Raw genomic sequence first — 25,446 nt, forward strand, 5'->3', positions numbered from 1 at the left:
ATCCTGTAGGGTTACCTTCTTGGCCCCTTGTGGCTGGGTGTGGTCATATGAAGGTTCTAGCAAATGGGCATTTCATGGCAACCCTCCAGAGTCTGGCCAAGTGTAAGGCAGTGTCTCCTCCATCAGCCTGGGCCCACCAGTGACTACAGTGAGCACAGCCCCACTGCCAGCCGATCATGGACATGTGCTCAGAGCAAGAAGTAAGCCTTTGTGAGCTAAGCCACTAAGATCATGGGACATCTGTTACTGCAACAAAACCTAGCCAATCCTGATAGACATAAAGGGATGAAAATCAAATTGAATTTATGCTACGGATGGATGTTGGCAGGAAAAGCTTGGAAGAATTGAGAGCTAGAGGTATCTGTAGAAAAACTACAGGAAGGTAAGAGCAGGAAGGGTCGGCCAAAGCCTGCACGTGTCACAGAGGCTAAAGAAGAAGCGACTCTCATACCAGGCATGCAGGTTCCTGTCTCAGTGGACGGCGCCCCCTTACTCAATGCTCAAGGTGGAGACCTGGGGGGCAGACTCCAGGCCCCTTCCCCTCACCACCCTCTTTCAGTCCAGTAGGATGTTCTTTTGGTTGTTTCTCCAAAATACGTAATTAAGCTTCTTCTTGTTCTCCATCACCTGTGCCATTACCCTATCCAAGGCACTCTGCTCTCTCACCTGGGCCTCCTAATTGGTCTCCCTGATCTAGTCTTCATCCTGCAGCTGAAGAGCACTTTTCTCAACACAAGTGTGTGCATGTCACACACTTACAGTGCACCCCAGTTCTAGTTTAAAACACCACAAGTAATTCTAATTGCTTAATCAACAAATCCCCATGATGGTCTAACAAGGCCTTGCGTGGCCTGGCCCTGCCTACCTGTCCACCTGCTCCCTCTTCCCTGGTACTCTGGTGCGACGTGGGTGTCGTGCTCAGAGCCTCTGTGTCTGTGCTGCTCCCTCTGTTTGGGATTCTTTTTCCCCTTCTCTTTGTAGCTCCTTCCAGCTCCTTCTCATGCTACAGAGTTTCACTCAAGTGTTATTTCCTTAGAGAGCCCTTCTCCTGACTTGATACAAGTAACCCTCATTCCCCAGCATTATTCTTTATCTTAGCTCCTGCTTGTTTCTTTCAAAGCCCTCCTCATAAGTTTCCTTGTTGTTCCATCTAACTCCATCACTAGAATGGACACCCAAGAGGACATGAATTGTCTTTGTTGTATACTCTTGACATCTCTGCAGTGCCCGCCATGATTGGCACTTAGTAAATGTATTAGTTGAATAGTAACTTTTTTACTATCTATATGAATCCCATAGCAACATGTTGTATACCTTAAATATACACAATAAAACTTATTTAAAAAATAAAAATAAATGTATTAGTTGAGTGAACAAATGAGTGAGAAACGGCAGGTAGAGTCATCTAGGATACAGGGCAGGGTTAGGAATGCACCAGAAGAGCCTTGACAGGATGAACAACCAAATGAGGGTGGGGTACCCAAGAGAGGCTGGAGAAAAAAATGGGGGCCAGGTCACAAATGGGGACACAGGAGAAAAGGAAGACAAGTTTTCTTTCACAGAGCCAGGTTGGCCAAGGAGAGGATTTGCCAAAGCCCAGGGGTATCAACAGAAGATACTGTTCTCTCCCAGAGGAAAGAAAGGGATCTGGAGCAGTGCTTTTCAAACTATCTGTGCTGAAGGACCAGTTTTTTAAAATTCCCAACCCATTGTGACTAATACCTTTGTAAAATACAATGACAATGAATTATCAAAAAAATTATCATGCTCTTGGATGTCATGGCAATGTCACTTGCTATAAAATGTTTAGGCGTGTACTCTCTAGTTCCTTCTGTCCCCATAGGCAGACACCAGTCCACAGACCATGCTTAGAGTAGCACCTAGCTAGAGGACCCTGGCCAGGGTGGCCTAAAAGGTGGACAGCAGGAGACCAGGAAGACTGATGAATGACATTTTGAATGGTATTTGAAAGAACACTGATTTGGGAGAGTGGAGACCTCGGTCCTGGGACCTATTCCACTCCCTAACCTGCTGTACAAGTGGCAAGCCACTTCTAGGGAGAGAGAGGTGATGTCTGGGGCTCCAGGAAAGTAGGAGATTTGGCCCAATTCTTTCAGCTGACCTCACTGTCTCTGAAGCAGCAGGGGCTACAAACAGAAGCATGTGGCAGAAATGCACAGGCATTTGGACCAGAATAGAAATATCTCTAAACGTGTAACCTGAGCTGTTTCCTGTAAATGTTCCATTCTCTAAAACTTCCTTCTGCTTATATTAACAATAAGTGTGTTTAAAAATGTAAGATTGTGACAAAACCTTTATACTAATCCTATCACTATTACTATTCTGTAACTTGGATGTAGCATATTTAATAGCTTAAAAATGCAAATTTGCTATGGAATAATATTTTGCACAAAAAGGAAATGGTGTAAATTACTTGGGGTGGGGAAGCCCAGAATATGTTATTAATAAAGTCCCTTCCCCTTTTTTTCAGGGGAGAGAAAAATTTTCACATATTTTACCATATTTATGCTGGTCTTTATCATCAAAAGAAACTTTCTGAGTTTAGGCTTCCTGAGGAAAAGCCTCCTAGGTAAGTGTCAGGTGTTTTGGTTGTTAATTTTTAATGAATGTACAATTAGCAATTGACAGACTCAGAAGTAAACGGAATAGGCTGTTTTCCTAACTGGAAATGCACAATCTATTTAACTGAGATATCCAGGATGAAGTGGCAGGAACTACATTTCACAATTTGCATTTTCTAGAAAGTTCAGAAACTCAACTGTAGCCATTTTACTCAGCCATGTGCACTGTAGTTCCACCACAGTATTGAATGATAAAGAAAGTGCCCTTGCAAAGAAGGAACCCAAGTGGCACCTGCCCTGGCATTTGAGGTGCTATTCTCAAGTCATTGCTCATTCTGTTTGGTCATACTCCACTTCATTTAGGTACATAGCTGGTGAAACTGGAAGGGTGATGCTCGACATAACTTCCAAGGAGTCTTACCGAAGACAATTTGAAGCAATTCAGCATTGCTTCAGGATTATAGGGTTCACTGACAAGGTAAGTATTGTCAAGAGAGAAACTCTAGTGCCTATAGAGTTCCTCAGATGAATGAGAATGAAGATGTGGATGGTCTAACTTGGGGCAGGAAACTTGCATTTCCAATGCTGTGTTGGTCATGTTATAAGGTCTTGCTACTCAAAGTGTGGCCTGAGGACCAGAAACATTGTCATCACCTGAGAGCTTGTTACAAATTCAGACGCTCAGGTCCATCCAAGAACAATTAAATCAGCATCTGCATTTTAACAAGATGCCCAGGCAAACATCAAAGTAGGAGAAGCACTGGTGTAAGGACTGTTTGCCTATGAATTGTTATCTCCTCAGTTCGCTATGGCTGTCATAACAAACACCAAAACAATACTGCTCTTTTCCGAGTTGGGGTTGTTTCAACCATTTAAGTGAATTGTGAATAGAAGGACAGAGATATGTAGGTTACACCCAAGCCACAGAAACATATTTATGCGAGTAGTTCCTTGTGCACCAAGACAGATTAATTAAAACCCTTTCAACTTTCTTGCAGTCACTTCCTTCTCCACGGTACACGGTTGCACGTTATTAACTATAGCTCTGAGTACTGTTCTACTTTTATCTTACTAGATGCAGGCTGTCTCTATTAAAATATATGCTAGGGGTGACAGATAATATTTATAACCCTAGGCTCAAATATTATTCTGTGATACATTATGTCATAGTTTCTGGGCTTCATGCCATCAATTTTGCAAAATATATAGATTCTGTTGCTTTTCCAACAAAGGGGGTGAATGATTAGGAGGTAGGTGAGAGTGTTAAATCTTAAGGGATTAGATTACAAGACACTCCAGTTATACCTAGACAGCCACTCTAGATAAAGGATTGCTTCTGTAATCCAATGAGTTTGTCTAGCCCTTCCCTCCCCAGCATGGCTGATTTTAGTCTAGCCAGCTGTTAATTTTCTCTGTCAGCCTCCCATAGACTTTAAACTGACAGACAGTGGAAGATCCCAAAGGGCAGATAAAAATAGAAATATATTTCCCTTGGCTCCTTAGAGGAGAGCAATTAAACAGATTCCAGCATTGTTAAAGGACCTTTATGGTTATTAACTTATACAGCTAGTTTTTATCAAAGATGCATCACCAGAAGAATCAAAGCATGGTAGAGATGTCATAGAGCCATTTAAAATCACCTGATCATGCCAAAGTATTCAGGCCATACTTCCTTAAAAGGGTGTAGGAACCATAGAGAAGTCAGCCCATAGGATTGACAATATTTTGCTTTCAGTGAGTACAAAGATAGTTATAGAATACTGTGAAGAGATCAGTCCTAGCTCTAAGAGAAAGTCTATAATGGAACTGTTCTAATAATAGAAATGTACTGCTAATAATAATAAAACAGGTGCTATCTGTTTTAAGCTTAAAAAATTAGAAACAGAAGAAATTAAGTATATTAAGTATATGTCCTTGAAGCAAGCCATCCCTAACCCCTGTGGAAAAAAAATACAATAGAAATGAACGAATGACTGTATGAATGAATATGAAAAGAAACAAATGTAAAGATGGGGAACATTCTTAATTTGTGCCTAGTCTGGATTGTCAGATGAATAACCAGAATGTAATGATATGTGTGTCTGTATCATCACCATGGCCCACATTAATTCACACCGGAAACAAACCAACTTATGTCAGCTAGCAATGTTGGAAATAAAAGAGGCTAGACTTTATCTCTCTCACCCTAAATTCTGTGGTTATATCTCTGCAGACAACCTGTTTTGCTGAATTAACTCAGTTTGCTTTATGTTTATAAACCCCGAGTAGTGAGGCTAAATTCAGAAAGATTCAGTTGCGTGTAGTCAGGCAGCAGATGCCAAATAGCCCATGTGACAGAACTTTCTCTTAAGTTTTTCTGGCAGATATTTCTAGACAGACCTTAAATGAATTGGTCAATTTAATGAAAATCATGGTTCCTGTCCTTTCTTATAATGTCACTAGTTCCCTTCAGGTTTTTCCCAAAACTTTACAGCAAAATTATGAGTAGCAAACCTTAGTGTAAACTCAGGAGCATGAATTTGAATTCTGGGGCACCAGCCAAAAGTATTTGAAAGAAAACTTGACCCTGAGTTTGTTGTAAAGAAACTTCCCTGGTGAAAGGAATCTTCCAGTAAGATGATGGCTCCTTGAAGAGGGCTTGGGGGATTATGTCTAAGACCCTATTGTGATGATCAGTGCTTTTGAACTTTTATTTCTAGAGCCAAACCATACTATTTTTGTTTCATATTATGCTGTCTTGCTGGTATAGCAATTATCATAACACATTAAATAAATTGAGTTTTAGGTGTGTTTATATTTAATACTACATGAAAACTTGTTAGTGAGATGATCTATGTGGTGGTCAAGATACTGTAGATCCCTGGATGCAGAGGTTAGGGAGAAGCCTTTGAAATCCAGGCAACATTTCTTCCCTTTCTTCAAAATAGATTATAAATTGAGCAAGTACTGCTGAAGAGAGATTGAAGGGCTATATGTTAAAATATAACTTGGGGGCCTTAAGGGATTTCCAATGTGTTGATGACAGACAATAGGGTACCACTGACTTTTAAAAAAATAATTTTATTAGCATATTAATTATTCCAAATTGTAATTATTCTTTATGCCCCTTACCCAACCAATCCCTCCCCAACCCTGTCCCTCCCCTCCCTCATCTCTAGTATCCTTAGGTTTGTTCTCTCCTTCTGAAAGTTCAATGTATTATTATGGTCTTTTTCTTCTCTTCTCTTCTCTTCTCTTCTCTTCTCTTCTCTTCTCTTCTCTTCTCTTCTCTCTCTCTCTCTCTCTCTCTCTCTCTCTCTCTCTCTCTCTCTCTCTCTCTCTCTCTCTCTCTCTCTCTCTCTCTCTCTCTCTCTCTCTCTCTCTCTCTCTCTCTCTCTCTCTCTCTCTCTCTCTCTCTCTCTCTCTCTCTCTCTCTCTCTCTCTCTCTCTCTCTCTCTCTCTCTCTCTCTCTCTCTCTCTCTCTCTCTCTCTCTCTCTCTCTCTCTCTCTCTCTCTCTCTCTCTCTCTCTCTCTCTCTCTCTCTCTCTCTCTCTCTCTCTCTCTCTCTCTCTCTCTCTCTCTCTCTCTCTCTCTCTCTCTCTCTCTCTCTCTCTCTCTCTCTCTCTCTCTTCCCCTCCCTCCCTCCCTCCCCTTCCTTCCTTCCTTCCTTCCTTCCTTCCTTCCTTCCTTCCTTCCTTCCTTCCTTCCAAGCAACCAGTTATGAGTGAGAACATGCAGTATTTCTCTTTCTGAAATGAAAAGAAATTCTGGCTTATTTCACTTGACTTAATTTTCTCCAGGCTCATCCATATTGCTGCAAATGACAGAATTTCATTGTTTTTTATGGCTGAGCAGTATTCCATTGTGTATATAAACCACATTTTCCTTATCTGGTCATCCATTGATGGACATTTAGGTTGCTTCCATATCTTGGCTATTGTAAATAGAGCTGCAATGACCATGGGAGTGCATGTATCCTTCAACTTGGTGTTTTCCATGCCTTTGGGTATACACCCAGCAGTGGCCATTGACTTTTAAGATGCTGAATGCTGTTAGCCTCTGCAAAGGAGACTGAGTAAAGGCGTTGGAATAGAGCCTATAGGGAGAAGGCCCTTCAGCTGGTCCTAATGCTGTGTTTAGGGCAGAACTGGTTAAAAACTAAAAAGACTTACAGAAAAGGAAAACAAAGAAGAGAGACTAGGAGGGGAAGTAAATTCCTAGGGAGGTACCAGAGAAATAACTACCTGAGATTCCTATGAGCCAGGCCAGGGGTGATTTCCTTAAATCAGCACCAGGTTAGTGAGAAAACCAAGGTTCTTCTCAACATTCAACTTAGCCTCAAGTATGTCTAGGGAATACCTACATCAGTGAAAGAAGTGTCTTCTGAGCAAAAGAGAGGAGCAAAGACTGTACATCCTGCGATGGGGCTTTGATGAAGAAATGCTCTCTCTTCCTCACTTTTGCTGACTGGTGATTAAGCTGTGTTCATACCCATCAACAATAAGTTGAGAAACCCAATTGGGGGACTTGTTAGTCTTCTTGATAATACTTCTTGTTCTGAATGAGGTCATTCCATTATATCATATAGAAAGTTAGAAACTGGTAGGAAATAAAAAGAGAGAGCAGCATAGCAAGACTGTAGGAAAGGCAGAGATGCCAGGAAAGGCTCCATAGCTGGAGATGAGGCAAGAGAAAATGAGCAAGGCAAGGAGGGTGAAAAAAAAAAAACTTTCCAGGATGTCTGTGGGGAGAAAAGAAGAGAAATTTGACCAAGAAGTTTCAGGAGAGAGAAGTGACCCCATAGATGGACATACAACTGAACTCTACCGTGACAGTCTATGGATGGTGTTCTGACCTGAACATGGAGGTGGATTTCAGTTCCTAGGTCAGAAAGTGTATTATTAGTCTCTTCATGCTATTTATAACAGAAATGCCTGAAACAAGGTAATTTATAAATAAACTATTTATTGCTTACAGTTCCAGAAGCTGGGAAGTCCAAAGTCTAGGGAACACTTCTGGTGAGGGCCTTGTTCTTGGTGGTGACTACACAGCAATGCAGCCTATCACCCGGCCAATGGCCTGAGCAGAGAGGGGGGAGAGAGGGGGAGAGAGAGAGAGAGAGAGGGAGAGAGAGAGCTTTTTATGTGCTCTCCTTTTAAAGTCACCAGAACCACACCCATGACCACCATTAAACCTCAATGGATTAATCCATTCCGTAGGGCTTGGTCATCACAATCTAGTTACCTCTTCAAGGCCCCACTTTTCAATTACTGTAATAGGATTTCCCACACTCTTAACACTGTCACAATGGGATTTAAGTTTCTAAGACATCAAACTTTGGGGGACACAATTCAATCCATAGCAGAAAGGAAGAACTCATTAACTCAAGGGTAGGGCTAAAGGAGTCAAGTGGGTGGAATAGATCAGACATGTAGCCCAGGGAGCACCCAAAGGCTAATAACTCCTTAATGAGGTGAGCACTGGATACCCTGTCCCTACTTCCCTCACTGAACCAAGGGAGGAGACCCAAACTACTGTTAACTTCAGTGTTTGAAGCTCAAAGTTTTTGCTCAAGATCATAGGTAGTTTTCCACTTTAAATGGCTGCCTGGGCATTATGCTGAAGAGGATATTGCCAGAGAAACAATGGGGCAAGATGCTGGTCTCAAGGGTATGGCCTTTGATAGCCATTTTCTTTGGGGTAGATCATCACAATGATGAAATGCCTGGAAATCTTCTTTGGGGAGGTTCCATGGATTGTACTATAATACATAAAGTGTGTGTGTGTTAATAAGAGGAAATACTTTTTTTTTTTTTTTAATCTAAGACTCCTGAGAGTTTTAGATAACCTCTTGAAACAACTGGACATAGAAATAGCAGAACTCACTGCTAGATAGCCTCGACAGTCTCTGTTTTACCTTTTGAGGTCTGCCTCTGTGCGAAGTTGCTCAATGCATTCGGCAAGGCTTGCACTATATTGATCAAGGTAATGAGGTGCTGTCATGTTAAATCCAGCAAGTCCCAGAAAACCCATTTGGTAGCTGTTCTCCTTAGCCACTCTTATATTGTGTGATTAAACAGTGATTCTTGAAGTCAGAAACATGACATTTTGCCTTTGATTTAGAAGTTGGAAGAACAATATTTATCAATAATAGAAGCCTGGTTTAAAATCTTCATTTGTCTTTGTAGCATTATCAGGTTTCCAGCAGATGTCACTATTACAGTCTGTGTTCAGTTTTTTGGCTTTACTGAATAACATTTACAGGAAGACTCAGTTTGGGGGGCAATGCTTATCAATGGTCTAATGACAATTCTGTTAGTTTGCTGTTATGTATAGGACTAAATCAAGTTACCTGCCTGAGTATTTTTTGTGAAAGCATTTTTTTTCTATCTTTAAGCATAAGATGCAGAAATTTCCTGGCTATACCTTTAATTGTTTCACATAGAGAAAACGTAAATTTTTAAATAAATAAATATACTTTTTTTTTACCATTAATGCTACTTATGTTTTCAACTTTCAATATAAAAATAGGACTTAGATAATCTGAACTGTCTTTACTTATATTTCTGACACCAAATATGTCAGGGGTTATTCCCTCACACCAATCAGTTCTCTGACACCAGGTGTATGTCTTACAATTCAATTCAATTCTGACACTATCTACCTGGAGTTAGCATCAGATCCTACAAGTTAAGAGCTCAGTTCTACAAGACTGCTCCCACTTCAGACACAGTCGCAACTCCCAGGCCTCCTGCACTTCCGACTGGCTGGCTATACATTGGAGTTTCCATAAGTTCTTCCTTAGGTTTGATAATTTGCTAGAATGGCTCACAGAACTCAGAAAAACACCTAACTTACTGCTAGCGGTTTATTACAAAGGACAGAACTCAGGAATGGCAAGTGGAAAAAAACGTGTCAGGCAAGATATGGGGGAAGGCGTGCAAAGTTCCCACGCGCTCTGGGCACACCACCCACCCAGTGCCTCCATGTGTTCGCCAGCCTGGAAGCTCTCCAAATCCTGTCATTCATGGAATTTTATGGATGTTCCATTACATATGCTTGATTGATTAATCATTGGTCCGTTGGTGATTAACTCAATCTCCAGCCCCTTTCCCCTCCTCAGAGGCTGGGGGTGGGGGTGGGAGTGTTGGGGTTAGAGGGCTGAAAGTTCCAACCCTTTAATCACATGAGCAGTTCCTCTGGCAGCCAGCCCCCATCCTGAAGCTATCTAGAGGCCCACCAAGAGTCACCTGCTGAGCATAAACTCAGGTATGGTTGAAAGGCCTTGTTGTGAATAACAAGACTCCTATTCCCTTTATTTCTCACTTAAAGAGGTTTAGAAGCTCTTGTGCTGAGAACTAGGAACAAAGTCTAAATACATACTTATTATATCACAATATCACAGATAATTTCTAGTGAGTCTTTCAAAATATTTTTTCACGTCACTTATAACTATCTACTCCATCATTTAACTTCAACATGTTCTAGTGAGGAATCAATGAATGCCCTCCTAACTATTTCATAAAAGCTATGTTCAGAAGAGGTTAAGGAAACACCTCCTCTCTTGCTTTGAATAAAAGACCATATCTGAGTTTGGGAGCTGGTACTAGTTAGGGCAAAAGGCTAAAAGTAGCTTAAGCAACAAAGATCAGTTCTCTCCTACATAACCATTCCAAGATAAGTGGTTCAGGTTGAGAGCAACTCCATTCCATGCAATTGTTGTCTGAAGCATTGTCATCAATGGCACATTTGAGGCAGGTTGCTGGGAGTTCCAGCCAGTGGTAATGAGAGAAAGCATGGAGAATGCATGCTCACTTTTGTAAGGCCTCAGCCCAGAAGTGGCCCACATCCCTCTGCTTGCTCATTTGTTAAAATTTAGTTACATGGCCACCCCTACCTGCAAGGGAGATTGGGAAATTTGTCTGTGTGCCCAGGAAAAGGGGGAGAATGGATTTTGGCAGACATCTAGCAGCAGTTTCCAACACAGGGCTAGTGGTTCATTGGTTTGATTGGCAATGTCCTTCAAACGTGGCTCTCAATGTCCTTTTCAGGAGGTGCACTCAGTGTACAGAATTTTGGCTGGGATTTTGAATATTGGGAACATTGAGTTTGCAGCTATTTCCTCTCAACATCAAACTGATAAAAGTGAGGTGCCCAATGCTGAAGCTTTGGAAAATGGTAATTATTTCATGCTTGTGTGCTGTGTTGCCAAAGCATGTGTTTCTTTCACTTTGGTAGTTCTTCAAAACTCTGTAAAATGTAATAAACCTGTCTCTGGTTTTTCTCCTGACTCTGGATGTTTTCATTAACTGGTATTTCCCAAAAGATGTCCTATGGAACATCAGTGTTCCTTTCATAAGCTACAAGTAGGTGTTCAGCAGAAAAGGGTTCCGTGACAGGCAACTTTGTGTTCTTAACCTTAGCTCCTTTTGAAAATCATCTACAAATTTTTGAAAAAAAAATGCAAGAGGTTGGGCCCCACTCTAAACCCACTGAATTTGCATCTACAGTAGAAAAAGCAGGTGCCTATTTATGTTTTTAAAGTTCCACAGGTAATTATGAGGCATGCAGAAAGAATCCTCAGTTATAAAAAAACAAACAAACTCATTTAATGTATGAAATACCCTTTTGTGTTAAACTGCAACACTTTTTAGGGCCTTTAATATACTAATGTACTTTGTGATTCTCTAAGAGGAGAATATCGTCCGTAGCTATTCCTCCAACTTATCTGACAAAAGACAACCTCCTCCCCTTCTCTTTCATCAAACACCTGTGAAGAGCTTTCAGAACAGTTTGGGAGATACTGTGTTAGTCTGCATGCTTCTTGGCACTGGGGACCTCGTTTGTTTATCTATAAACAAACGGATAGAGCCCGGCCCATAGTAGATATTGAATAAATGCTAACACAAAACTAAATGAATGAAGGTATGCTCACATTCTCCAGTGTCAACCTTACTCTTTGCTGCAGCTGCTTCAGTTCTCTGCATCAGCCCTGAAGAGCTCCAGGAGGCCCTCACCTCGCACTGTGTGGTCACCCGGGGTGAGACCATTGTCCGTGCCAACACTGTCGACAGGGCTGCAGATGTCCGAGATGCCATGTCCAAAGCCCTGTATGGGAGGCTCTTCAGCTGGATTGTGAATCGCATCAATACACTCCTGCAGCCAGACAAAAACATATGGCAAGTTCCCCTGGGGAGCAGAGGCCTCGAGAGAGCTGTCATCAACCCTGGTGTCTCTTAGACTTTGCAAGAGGAAGCATATGGTCCTCTCTGGGGTTTTCTTTAGCAAACCTCTCAGGCCTTCTCCTTTAACAGATACAATAGGATCCAGGAAAATTGAAGTGTTTATACTGAGAGGCTAATTAATGATTGATGGAGCCATTAAAGTATAGTGTTTAAGAGAACAGGCTTGGCTGGGAGCTGGGCAAACTGGGTTCACATCCATATAGCTTAATGAGCTGCACGTTCTAAGTCGGCTTTTCTTACCTGTAAAATGAGGATAATATCCTCCTCATAGTGTTGTTTTTAGAATCAAATGCGACATTCATGGAAAGTTTTAAAGCATGGTGTGTTACATTATGATTACTCCTACTTCTACTACTTTTTCTTTCCTAAGCATCGATGGTTTCCTGTATTGTGTAAGAACAGACAACATCAAATTCTGGAGAGTTCTCTTCCAGTTAAGCTTGCTGGGGAGGTAGGTGGAAGAATGAATGAGCAGCAGCCTCAAACAGAGTGGCTCCTCTTTCATTTGGTTTATATATGGAGCTTCTGAGCAAGATTTTGAAAGATTCTACTTTTTTGAGAAAAGAAGTTGGAAATACTGTTGAAAGACCAAAGGAACAAATGGTTTAAGACACAAACTGTTTCCTCCCCTAGAGGTGGCAGGATGCTGCTTTGCATGAGTGGCACATTCTCATCATCTTGAGTTGGAGGTTTCCTCCTCTCAACAGTTTTATTCTTCTCTCTCATGCAGTAGTGCAGATGACGGAATGAATGTGGGGATCTTGGATATTTTTGGATTTGAGAACTTCCAGAGAAATTCATTTGAGCAGCTCTGCATAAACATCGCCAATGAGCAAATCCAGTACTATTTCAATCAGCGTGTCTTTGCTCTCGAGCAGGTAATAGTGAACTCTGAAGTAACTATACCTGATGGGGAAAAGGTGTCTGCAAGCTGTCTATAATTTGAAGCAAATACCTTGTTAGTTGGGCTAACAGGTAAAAGACTCTAGAGAAAAACCACTGCAGAGGCGGTCCTGTCAAAATAAATGAACAGTCTAAATTTAGTCTGAAAAAAAGAGGTTTTGATTTTTGTGGAAAGGTACATTTCCTCACTTGAGTGGAGGCAGTGACAAGCCAATTATTTAAATCCTGCTTCAAAACTCATGTGTATTGCCCCAAATTCTCTTCTTCCTTATTCAACTAAAAATATCTATGACTATGTCCAAAATGACACAGGATGATCTTGAATTGAGGACATAGGTTCTTAGCTCCTAAACTAGCCATCTTTATCCCCCATCTCCTATGTACCAGATCCCACAGTAACTGGAGGAGTGTCTCCAGGAGAGAGTAAAATATGTTCTTGGTTTTCTAGAAATGGAAGTCTCTCCCCTATGAGTTTAATGGTAAATTAAACAGGGTGAGAAGCTAGTGGACCTTTCTGTGGCAATAGACTGTATAGCAGAGTCAGCTTCATCCCGACCCCTACTTAACTAGACTCTCGTCTGTATGAAAGAGTTGCAGCAAAGAAACATTCTGAACAAACCCCATAGGTGCAGGAATTTGTTTCAATGCAATAGTGAGGAAACACCTACTAAACTGTGATTAGATAAGCGCAAAGACGTTGAGTTAAAACACCAGTTTTGGTTTTATCGCTGGAGCTGGATAAATCTGTATATCCCTTCTTACCCTGCCCACCCTAAACAAAACTCGACATCATTTCAGTCCAGGTTCCTTCCATTTATTTCCCTGGGAAATCTGGAGTTCTAATTTTCCAGCCCTAAATGACTCCCTTGCAGAATCCCTTGCAGAAAATAGAGATCTGCTTTCTTTCCAGTTTAAACCATATTTGTCACCAAAATCATTTCTTTTTCAGCTTCACTTTCTTTCTACATTAGTTTCTAAATTATGAGTTACCAAGTCTGTGTTTGGGAGACGGCTAGTGCTGGCTTTAGCAGCCTGCCACAGGCCACCTGTAAGCCAGACTTAAATACACATTTTGCACAGTGTTATATGTAGGGGATTCCCTTACTAAACACGTGAAACACACCCTGTTTTCCACATACATTCAATGTTGCCAGACCCAGAAAGTCCATGCCCAAGTATCCTAGAGGTACTGAGGCCAGTTCCAGACTGGGCAGATTCACAATTCATTTCTCTCCAGATGGAATATCAGAATGAGGGCATTGATGCTACACCTGTGGAGTATGAAGACAATCGCCCACTCTTGGACATGTTCCTCCAGAAACCGCTGGGACTGCTTGCGCTTTTGGATGAGGAAAGTCGGTTTCCCCAAGCAACTGACCAGACCCTGGTTGGTAGGTACCTTTTGGAAAAAAGGAATATACAGTACACTTAGAACAAAACTTGGCATATGTCATCAAATGAGTATGCTTTGATGAATCCACCTTATGTATTTTAGCTAGTGGTGGGTTGTAAAAATATAGACCCTGTTTGTAATTGAATTGAAATGTCCTGGTAGAATTTGTGTCTTGAAGAAAACCCATCACCATCTCTAAACCCTCTCCACTTTCCTATTTCTGCCAACACAAATACTATGACCTTATGTTGATATCATTTTTACACCTTCCCCTCTCTTATTTCCCATAACCAATACTTACTTCCCCTCCTTTTTGTACCCCCCTCTCATATCTTTGCCTGGACCCCCATCTGCCTCTAGTACAAGTTAATCCACTCTTCTGACTCCCAGGCTCTTATTTTCCCCTCTACCCTGGACGTCCCAGCTGGTGTAATCTTTCTTCAGCCACCTTTCATTAGGTTACTGTTATCCATGGAATGACTGTGGAACTCCTGGCATCGAAAGCCCTCTGTATTTTCCCCCTGTTCCTCTTGACCTTCTTCTTCATCTCGAATCTTCTGTGTTCGACATGAGTTTTGTGACTCACTTAGATTGTGAGATACTTGGGGCAGCGAAGTCCCAATCCTGGCATCCCTTTAGTACTTAGTACAGTTCCTCACGCCTAGCAGGCTCTCAACCACTGTAACCAAAATACAAAAATTGTTTGTTGAGGGAGGAACAGCAAGTTTCAATCCTTTCCCAAATGGAAAATTGATTTGTGGGACAGATTCACTTCTAGGAGTTGAAATTGTCACCCTCGGTGTTTTTTTCTTATCTGTAATATTGTCACAAGTTACCAAGATGAGTTTAGATCAGGGTTATCTGCCTTTCATGGGATATCTTCATGGTTCTAAAGCTAATTGGCAGGGCCTGTGGTGTCACTGATGTCCATGCTAGTAGTTTTTAGAGACAGCAGGAGAACATGTGATCTTAGGGCACAGCCTGACTCTAAGAACAACAGTAAACAACTAAACGAAAACAAGGAGGTAAATGCCCACTGTACAGGTGATTTTTCTCAACTCTTGTATATGCAATGATAATATCAGGCTGGCCTGAAATCCCTTATTCTGGACCACTCATGGCTCGAGGAGGATGCTTTTGTTTGAAAGGGCAAACAATTCATATTGTAACTTTCCAACATGAAAATCCGCACAGATAAATTTGAAGATAACCTACGATGCAAATACTTCTGGAGGCCCAAAGGAGTGGAGCTGTGCTTTGGCATTCAGCACTATGCTGGCAAGGTAAGGCGAGTGTGATCCTTACTAGACCTGAATTGGACAAAGAGTAAGTGTCAGTATTACCCTGTCTGTGCCACTCGTGAAATCGTTTGCAGATTTCTTTCTCCTTTTAATTCTTCGTGAACACCTAGTCATAATTCCCAAACTTTCTCTGTGATGCCGTTCACAGAAAATTGCCCATGGCATAGAGGCAGTTTCTCACTGGGGTGGCCCACAGAGCTGCCATCTGCTTCTTACCTGAGGTTTGGCCTAGAACTGACAGCTCTCCAGAGAGAAAGCATATTATAGCTTTCCACAGTGTTTAGTGGTGAATACTCACATTCTAAAGTCATTTGGAGGTGTGTAGGTAATAGAGCAGGGTTAATATCACAGTGGGGCTCAACTTTTTAAACACTTTAAGCATATGTCTAATGGCTCCAAAAGTGCCCAGATGAAAAGGAAAAAAATTCACTTCATCATCCAGATGTTAAAGTTTTACGTTAAATTAAATTTCCACTTTCATACATTATGCCTCAGTCTTGAATTCAAGTTCCTGAAGCAAATTAGTGACTGATTCAGGAAATTCTCTAGTCCTGTAGCCAACAGCGCATCGCTCATGTTACTCCCAAAGCAGCCATTTGAACTACGGATAATTGGTTCCTGTGGGGTCTGCTGAGACCCTAGGTCCAGAAAATGGGTAGGAGTTCAATAAAAGGCATTTTGGATCATTTTATTGATTTAAGGTGTATCAAAATTATCTTTCATATTCATATCATGACACTGAAATGAATTTTGCCTGAATGGGTGTTGGTTGAAAAGCAATTCCAATACAAGAAAGGGGGTTGTTTTCCTGTCCACAGAGTACTTTACAGTGTCTGTTTTGGATCTTTTTTAGAAACTGCAATCCAACTTTTGCCTTTAGATCCTTCATTGGCCTTAGCTCTGATGACTGACCACACGTTAATGTCCTCCGAGTCCGAGACACCAGCATCTACCTGATCCTCCTGCCCACTCTTCTCTGCTGTCCCCCATGCCTGTCCTCTCCTCTCACCTCTCTTTCCCTCTCTCTGTCCTTTTATATCTACTTCCCACCCACCCCTCTTCTTGCCTCTTTCTACCTCTTCTTTCTTGATTTTAGGGGGGAAAGGAACCCTCTGGGTTCTGTGTCCTTTGTTGAATTCATTTGCTATCCAAAGCTTATTAGTAGACAAGGGACTCTCTGGGGTGTTCCTTAAAATTTCTCTGATCTGGATCCACTCTGTTCTGAGAACCCAGAACCTTTCAGCATCCATGAACAATTATTCAGCTCCTGTGAGTACCGTGGGAGGTGGTAAGAATACAGTGGTTATGAGCACAGAGCCAAACTGCCTGGGTTTGATGTCTGCCTGTCACTTGTAAAATGTGTGACCTTTATTCAGCCTGTCTCTAAGCCTCTGTTTGCCCACCAGTAAAATGGAGCTAATAATCATGTTTACCTCCTAGGATGGATGCTTTGCACATAGTGAGAGTCTAATGTATTTAAATAATTATTTTGATGTGGAATATCTTTGATAGGACTCTTTTCTTCAAAGAGCAACTAGACAAAAAGTTAAGATATACTGGCCTGTCAAAATTACAATTTTTCCTCTGAAATGGTGCTCTGGATTTGAAAGCATGTGTGTTAAGCTGAATTCTATACAGAGGTCAATTAATGACTGACCAGATAGCTTGCCAGTGTCGCCAGCGATAAATACTTGATATAGCTAACTTGTTATTTGCTATTCGTGTTGTAGGTTTTATATGATGCTTCTGGGGTGCTTGAGAAAAACAGAGACACTCTTCCTGCTGATGTGGTTATAGTCCTGAGAACGTCAGAAAACAAGCTTCTTCAGCAACTCTTCTCAATCCCTTTGACCAAAACAGGTACCTGGGAACCCCCGACAACCCCGATGCATGTACCAACCCAAATAACATTTTCCAGTTAATGTCTAAATTCTGCCAGGGCTGCACAACTAACATTGAATTTCTTTAAGCAGAGATAAGGGTCTATATAACTAAGTTCAAGAAAAGAAAAGTGATCATTTCTTTTATAATTTAATTGCACAGCATCAGTATATACACAGGTGTGGACACACACACACACACACACACACACACACACACACACACACGCGCGCGCGCTTACTAACATTGAATTTCTTTAAGCAGAGATAAGGGTCTATATAACTAAGTTCAAGAAAAGAAAAGTGATCATTTCTTTTATAATTTAATTGCACAGCATCAGTATATACACAGGTGTGGACACACACACACACACACACACACACACACACACACACACACGTGCGCGCGCTTTCCATAACATCAACTCTTAGACTTTTCACTCTCTCTTGCTTCTTTTTATTCTTCCATTTATAAAATTCTATGTTATTAATTCATGCTAAGCACTCAAAGGTGGTCTCATTTTACCTAGAATTATTGAATTACTGGGAAAGTTCTTTCTATTCTTGTGTGGTTCCAAGTGAAGGGAGTGTGGAGAGTCAAGGCAATCTATTCATGGGATCCTCAGAGGTCACCTGGTCCAACTTCCCACCCAGTCATTGACGCCACCCCGCCACTCTCCTGACCACCTGGAACAGGTCCCTCCCTGGCCTACATTCATGGCTTTTGCCCATTTACAGTCAACTTCTGTTAGTCCTTGTGCTTGGAAGCAGGAAACTTAGGGCCAAAGAACAGAGCTTCCAGGTCTTTGCTGTTTTGCCAAATGAATTCTAACTGGGTCAAGCACCTTTGATTTACCTGGGATTCTGTTGCCTTCAGCGAGGTTCACAGCTCAAAGGCTTTATGTTTTGGAGTCTCTGTCTGGAAACAGCTGTGGGGATGCTTTTAAGAAAGGAGGGGAGACACTTCTTTGTCATCGTCCATCACTTCCTCTTCCCTTCTTCCCACATGCCTCTTGAAATCATTGGCACCCGTGTCCAGCATGGGACTTTTGCATGCTGAAAGAGAGGTCTGATTTTTAGCAACTTGCAGAGGAACAAAAAACCTGACTAAGGAAAAAAAGCCACAGTCTAGAACCTTTGCGTCCTCTTAACTTGGAAGAAAGGTTGAAACCAGATTCTTAATTGTCTTTGTACGTGCTCCCATAAACAAAACCAGCAGCAAGTGCCTTCGGAGGCTGCCCACCAGCTTCCTTCCAGACTTTCCTTGGGAAAGCCAGGATTTAATTCATTATGGACCCCCCTGGGAGCTCAGGGGGCAGGTGTGGACAGGGCTGGCTGGTGTTTCCTCACCAAACACTCAAGGGTGTAGACTCCTTCTCGGTCAACTTCTGTGCAGAGGAGAAGACATGGCCATTATTAATAGGCGACGTACTCTCTGAAATAAAATCTGTCCAAATGATTCTTCAGCTGACATTTACGTTCTCCCATGAAACCTGAGTAATGACTTGTCAAATCTGTTCACAGCTTTGGAATTTCCAATTTTTCAGTCTTTGGCAAAATCAAAACAATTTCATGGTCAGGGACACTAGGTGGCGTTTTACAGAAAGTAGGCTCTGCAGGGAGCCTCTGTTCTTTCTTGACTCGCCTGTAGGTGAGGAGGAACGGGAACAAAGGGACAGCCCCTACTGCTTTCTTGCTTTTCTAGGAAAGAGTTTTCCTCCTGTCTCATAACTTTCCCTGATTCTTACCTTATAACTACACTCCACACCACCTGGAGGAAACAGAAGTGAAAAATAAAACTAGAAACAAACGTGTCCTTGTATTTCTGAGTTGTGTATTATGCATAATAATTTCTTTTGAAACATTAAGCCTGATTTTCTCCACATTTTGAGTATAATTAAGAGGACACAAATAAACATCAAAACTAATAAGCATGATTCTGTTTTCTTTTTCTGGTATTATTCATGTAAAAAATGCATTCAATCCACAAACATTTGTAGAACAACTTCTAGTAATGAGGCACTGTTGAGGCAATGAGGGAGATATGAAGGTAAAGGTAATACGGCTTTGCCATAAAGCAACTAGAACTTTCTTTTACTTTCCACTGTCTGGAATTGGGCACTAATTTATTCCATTATTCAAGAGGAGAGGACCTTTGTTAAGAAGATCCCCTAAGGGATGCTGGCAGTGCTCTGGCTCCTGGCCTTGGTAGGGGTTATATAGTTTGCTTTGTAATATCTATTATGCTATACATTCATGTTTTACACACTTTCGTGTATGTGCATTCTATTTCACAGTAATATGGTTTATTTTCCTATTTCACAGAAACATTTTTTTTCTAAAAGATAGGGAAGACTCTTAAAATGGAAAGACAAACTTTAATTTCTTTATCAAAGGATTCCTTCCAGTTAAGTTGAGGTTTCCTGGTAGCTGGACTGCTGCTGTCCTTCGCATTCTAAAACAGCTGTTCAGAGAGGCCCAGGCTGACTTTCCTGTCCTTTCAAGTTAGCCTCCTCTTGGGCTGCTAGACAGGTAACAATCCCTTCATTAGTAGATATCAAAAAGAAGTATTGATGCTTGGTTTAATTTCATATCAAGGTTGAGAGGATCAACCTGTGTGTGTGTGTGTAACCATAGTGTAAAATCAGAGACAGTCATTCGGTTGATATTTTCCTGTTTTCTGCCCCCACTATCCTGTTCTTGTTGTACATCCCAGGGTACTGAAGAGATTAAAAAACATGACAAGTGGAATCATGAGGCCCAGCGTCACCAGGTGACAGAGCTCCTCCCAGGCTTCTGCAGCCCCTGCCCAGCAGCTCCTTCTGCTGGCATGCAGCTGCATTTAGTGGTAGAGATGCCTGTGTCTGAGGGGCACTCTCATTCCAAGTTTCTCAGTGATGATCGGGTAAACGGAGCTAGCCACAGTCAATATGGATTCTCTCTGATCCCCCCTCATGCTTACGTAACCACTCTTTTGCCTGCAGATGGGTCACTTCAGATGTGCTGAAATTTTCTTTGTAATCCTTCCTATTCATAGGAAATTTTCTGAAGATTTTTTGTGTGAAAATTTGATGTGGCAGCAACACAGTTTTCTAACCTGTCAGCTGGGACTTTTCAAACTGAATGAAGCTGGGACTTTTCAAACTGAATGATCTAGGTAGAAAAAGACTAAAAGGAAAGATGTTATAACAAGGTTTCATGGCATATTTTCCTGTTTGGGGAATGTTCCACTTACTGCTAAACTAGAGAAGTGTTCAAAAGGCTCACGTGCATGAAGAGAAGAGGTTTCAAAAAGAACTTGAAAAATTCATTTCTGTCTTTGAATCATGAATTCTGAATTCCAAATAGTAGTTTGGGGTTTAGAAGGAGTTAGGAACTTGGGTGACACTAGAAAAAGTAAGAGTTGCACCAGAGGGAACATTCTCTGAATCTCAAAGTCTGGTTTGGCTTCAGGAGCTAGAACTGAGTTTCGCCACCATAGACTTCTTCTGTCCGAGGACTCTTAGTTTTCTCCCTCAGAATTTATTCACAGTGAAAGTCAACAGTGAAGTCTCTCTTTCTTGATTTCCATTTGCTCCCTTTTTATTTGGATGGAGGGACAAGATGATCCCCCATATTATAATATGTGCAAAACGCTATAACACTTTCACTTCTGAAATCCTTGCTGTGGATTGTCTCGCTCCTGATTATGTAACTACCAAAATGAATGGCATTAAGCTATTAAGAGAGTGCCTTTAGGTAACTGACTCTCAGACTTTCCGTTTTCCACTTATGGCTGCTCTTCTATCCTGGCAGTCCAGCAAAAGGGTCTGGCAGATAAGCTGAATCTAAGTGACAAAGTTTCAGGGCCACAGATATGGACGGTGATTGGCTCTTCCTGAACCGGCGGCTGTCATGAGCTCGCTCCTTCAGGGAGCCCTGGGGAGTGAGTTCCTCCGCACCCACAGGCTGCTTCTTTCTTTCTAATTTGAGTGTATCTCAATCAATAGACAAGTATGCATTTAGTATCTGTCTAGATACAGTGCTGTGCATGGGTGCTTTCTAGAAGGAATAAAAGAAAGTTCCAGCCAGAATGGTCAGAGACAAATCCCAAAATATATAAAGGATGCCCAAAAAATATAAATTCTGAATAAGCATGTAAATCAGTAAGTGAAGCAATATATGCACTATGTCTATACACGTAAAAATAGAAGGAAAAGTCAGGGAAATATCATGGATCAACACAGGCACAGATTTCTTTTAACTAAGAAAGGCTTCTTGGAAGAGATTGCTTTTTAAAACAGGAGACTAGAGAAACTTGGGTGGTCTGGGAGTGATGAGGCCTTCTAAGTCAGGGTCTGCAGTATTGAAAAGGAGAGGGAGGTGGAAGTGGGTTGATTAAGTGAATAGGATGCTGAAGAAAAGCTCTCAGGACACAGGAGGGCGTGGGGAGGACGCAGGTGGGGAGGTGATGGTGGGCTGCTGAGCCCAAGGGCTCATGATGCTGTGGGTGGTCAGGGTGGGCTCCTGAATAGGGCAGCTTCAGGGGGAGAAAGGAAAACTTGAGCAGGGGTGTTAAAGACTGACTAGTGAGAGCCAGGGCACACCCATGTGCGTAGCTGTGTGTGAATAGATGCTCAATGAATATTTTTACATTCTAGATTTGATCTAGGATCCAGTTTGAGTTAATTTTTACATAAGATGTGAGCTTGAGGTTCATTTTTTAAAATATATAAGTATGTGCAGTTGTTCCAAAACCATTTGTTGAAATAACTATCCTTTCTCCATTGAATTGCTTTTCTACTGCTGTCAAAAATCGGTTGGTTATATTTGTGTGGATTTGTTTCATTGATCTATGTATCTATCTCATCACCAATACCACACCGTTTTAACTATTTCTGCTTTATAGTAAGTATTAAAATCAAGTAGTGTGATTCCTCCAACTTTACTCTTTTTAAAAATTGTTTTGGCTATTCCAGTTCCTTTGCCTTTCCAAATAAATTTTAAATGCAGCTTGTCTGTATCTAGAAAAAAATCTTGCTGAGGTTTTGACTGGAATTGCATGAAATCTATAGATCAATTTGGGGAGAACTGACATCTTTGCTATGTTGAGTCTTCTGAACCATGAACATGGTATGCCTGTTTATTTGGATCTTCTTTGACTTCTTTAATTAGTATTTTGTTGTTTTCAGCATACAGTTCCTATACATGTTTGTTAGGTTTATATCTAAGTATTCTGGGAACTTTTTTTAATTTTTGATTTTCAGTTGTTCATTGCTGATATGTAGAAATACAATCGATTTTTGTGTAATAGCCTTGTCTCCCACCTTGCTAAACTCAGTTATTAATTCTAGGAGATTTTTGTTTTTGTTTTCTCAGATTCCTTGGGATTTTCTATATAGACAATCACATTGTTTGTGAATGAGAACCCTTTTATTTTTTCCTTTTCAATCTTATGCTTTTAATTTCTTTTTCTTGCCTTATTTCACTGGCTAGGTAGGATTTCCAGTATAATATTAAACAAAAGTGGTGAGAGGAGACATCTTGCTTTGTTCCTTATCTTCGGGAAAGCATTCCGTCCTCACTATTAAGTATGATGTTAGCTGTAGGATTTATGTAGGTGCCCTTGTACTTGCTATTTCCTCTATCTGGAACATTTTCCCATAAGACATACCCATGGCTAACTTCTTCTCTTCCTTTAGGTCTTTTCTCAAAATCTACCTTTCCTGGATACCCTGTCTAAAATTTCAACCAATTTCACATTTTATTCTTATTTCATTTTTCTCCTTAGTATTTATCACTACCTTGTATACTATATACATTTTGCTTGTTTACTTTGTTTATTGTCTGTCTTTCTTCACTATAATGTAAGCTCCAAGAGGGTAGGGGATTTTTATCTGGTTTGCCCATTATGGTGTCCTCAAAGCCTTGAACAATACCTGGCATAGAGCAGGCATTTGATATATATTTGCTGAATAAATGAATAAATGGATAATACAAATCTACCCATCCACCTGAGTCAGTTCCTGTTTTCTCTGTCTTCCTTCTCATCTAAAGGGCTGGACTGTCCCTGCTCTTATTACAGGACAGCTCTCTGCTTATCCTCTGCATTCCTTCCTCTCACCTTCACAAGAACTTTGATCCTGAAGTTTTTCTTCCTCTCTTCTGCAGATCTACGTATTCCTCTCAATGTGATTATTCTCATCAACATAGTATCTTTCATCTTTTTGACCCTTTATTATGGATTGAATTGTGTTCCCTCCAAAAAGTATGTTGAAGTCCTAACCCACAATACCTCAGAATGTGACCTTATTTGGAAATATGATATTTATAGAAATAATCAAATTAAAATGAGGTCATTAGGGTGGGTCCCTAACCCAAAATGATTGGAGTCCTTATGAAAAGAAAAAATGTGGACACAGGCACACACACACAGAGAACACCATGTGAGGACAAAAGCAGATCTCAGAACGATGCATCTACAGTATCTCTCACCTGGACCTCCTAACTGGACGCTGTTTTCTCCTCTTGTCTCAGATAGCCTAACTGCTAAACTGTAGTCTTTTTAAAAATATAAATCAGATCATGTCCCCCATTTAAAACTTCCAGTGAGTTCTCATCACACTTAGAATAAAATCCAAACTCCTTTCCTTACCTACAAACTCCTCCCTGATCTGTCTCTGCCTGCCTCTCTGTCCCTACCTCCTGGGCCTTTTCTACTCTCTCTCTGTCTTCATCCCAGATATTCCTCAGATATTCCAGGCCTTTTCCTGCTCTGTTTCAGCTGCTCACTCTCCTGGAACATTCTTTCTTCAGATTTTTATAAGTCCATCTCTATCTTGTGATTCAAATTCAGCTCAGATATCAAATTTAGTCACATTGGATTAGGGGCCCATCCTACTCCAGAATGACCTGTGTTCACCCCGTGGAAAGTAGCCCCACACCTCCCCACTCAATCTCGTCACCTGTTTCACTGTCTCCATAAGCAGCTGACATATGTCTCCCCCTCACCCCCCAGGCTAGACTGTAAGCACCTTGAGGGCAGAGCCCTTATTGGCTCCATTTACTACTATGTATCAGGACCCAGAGCAGTGCCCAGGGCCTAGAAAGTACTCAATAAATATATGTTCAATAGCTCAGTAACTCTTGCAAGATGGAAACTAGAGCTGAAATCCAAGTCTTGACTCCAATTAAGCCTGTGTATTAATTAGCTAGGGCTGCCATATTAAAGTACCATAAACTGAGTGGCTTAAACAACAGAATTGTATTGGCTAAGTCCAAGATCGGGGTCAAGGCAGGGTTGGTTCCTTCTGGAGAGCTCTGAGGGAGAGTTTGTTCTAGGCCTCTCTCCTGGCTTCCAGCGGCTTTCTGACAATCTTTGGCATTCCTTGACTTCTGTGCCACCCTTCTCTCTGCCTTCATCTTCCTGTGGAGTTCTGCCTGTGTATGTCTGTGTCCAAGTTTCCCCTTTATATAAGGACACTAGTCACATTGGATTAGGGGCTCATCCTATTGTAGTATGGCCTCATCTAAACTTTTTTTTTTTATGCTAATAACAAATAAAATTTTTTTAAATTTTATTTTATCGATATACATTGTGGTTGATTATTGTTGCCCCTTACCAAAACCTCCCTCCCTCCTCCCTGTCCTTCCTCCCACCCAACAATGTCCTTTCTGTTTGCTTGTCGTATCAGCTTCAAGGAATTGTAGTTGTTATATCTTTTTCCCCCCCACATCCCGGATTTTTTTTTTGTGTGTGTGTGTGTGTGAATTTATTTCTTAATTTTTAGCTCTCACCAATAAGTGAGAACATGTGGTATTTCTCTTTCTGTGCCTGACTCGTTTCACTTAATATAATTCTCTCAAGGTCCATCCATGTTGTTGCAAATGGCAGTATTTCATTCGTTTTTATAGCAGAGTAATATTCCATTGTGTAGATATACCACAATTTCCATATCCACTCATCCAATGATGGACATTTGGGCTGATTCCAGCTCTTGGCTATTGTGAAGAGTGCTGCAATGAACATTGGGAAACAAGTATACCTTCGACTTGATGATTTCCATTCCTTTGGATATATTCCCAGCAGTGGGATAGCTGCGTCGTATGGTAGATCTATCTTCAGCTGTTTAAGGAACCTCCAAACCATTTAATGCAATCCCCATTAAAATTCCTATGACATTT

General features: G+C 41.2%; 1 protein-coding gene across 2 annotated transcripts in view; it reads left to right on the forward strand.

Moving 5' to 3' along the window:
* MYO3B (myosin IIIB) overlaps positions 1 to 25,446 on the forward strand; it is a 393,995-nt gene that overhangs the window by 168,722 nt on the left and 199,827 nt on the right. For both annotated transcript variants that reach the window (XM_008567646.1, XM_008567647.1), the window contains exons 14-21: positions 2,492 to 2,590; positions 2,946 to 3,060; positions 10,613 to 10,739; positions 11,530 to 11,740; positions 12,537 to 12,684; positions 13,947 to 14,100; positions 15,297 to 15,385; positions 17,134 to 17,263. In XM_008567646.1, coding sequence (XP_008565868.1) covers positions 2,492 to 2,590; positions 2,946 to 3,060; positions 10,613 to 10,739; positions 11,530 to 11,740; positions 12,537 to 12,684; positions 13,947 to 14,100; positions 15,297 to 15,385; positions 17,134 to 17,263 — 1,073 coding nt within the window. The remainder of the gene's footprint in view (positions 1 to 2,491; positions 2,591 to 2,945; positions 3,061 to 10,612; positions 10,740 to 11,529; positions 11,741 to 12,536; positions 12,685 to 13,946; positions 14,101 to 15,296; positions 15,386 to 17,133; positions 17,264 to 25,446) is intronic.

This window comes from Galeopterus variegatus, unplaced genomic scaffold (genome assembly GCF_000696425.1).
Source record: "Galeopterus variegatus unplaced genomic scaffold, G_variegatus-3.0.2 Scaffold335, whole genome shotgun sequence".
NCBI lineage: Eukaryota > Metazoa > Chordata > Mammalia > Dermoptera > Cynocephalidae > Galeopterus > Galeopterus variegatus.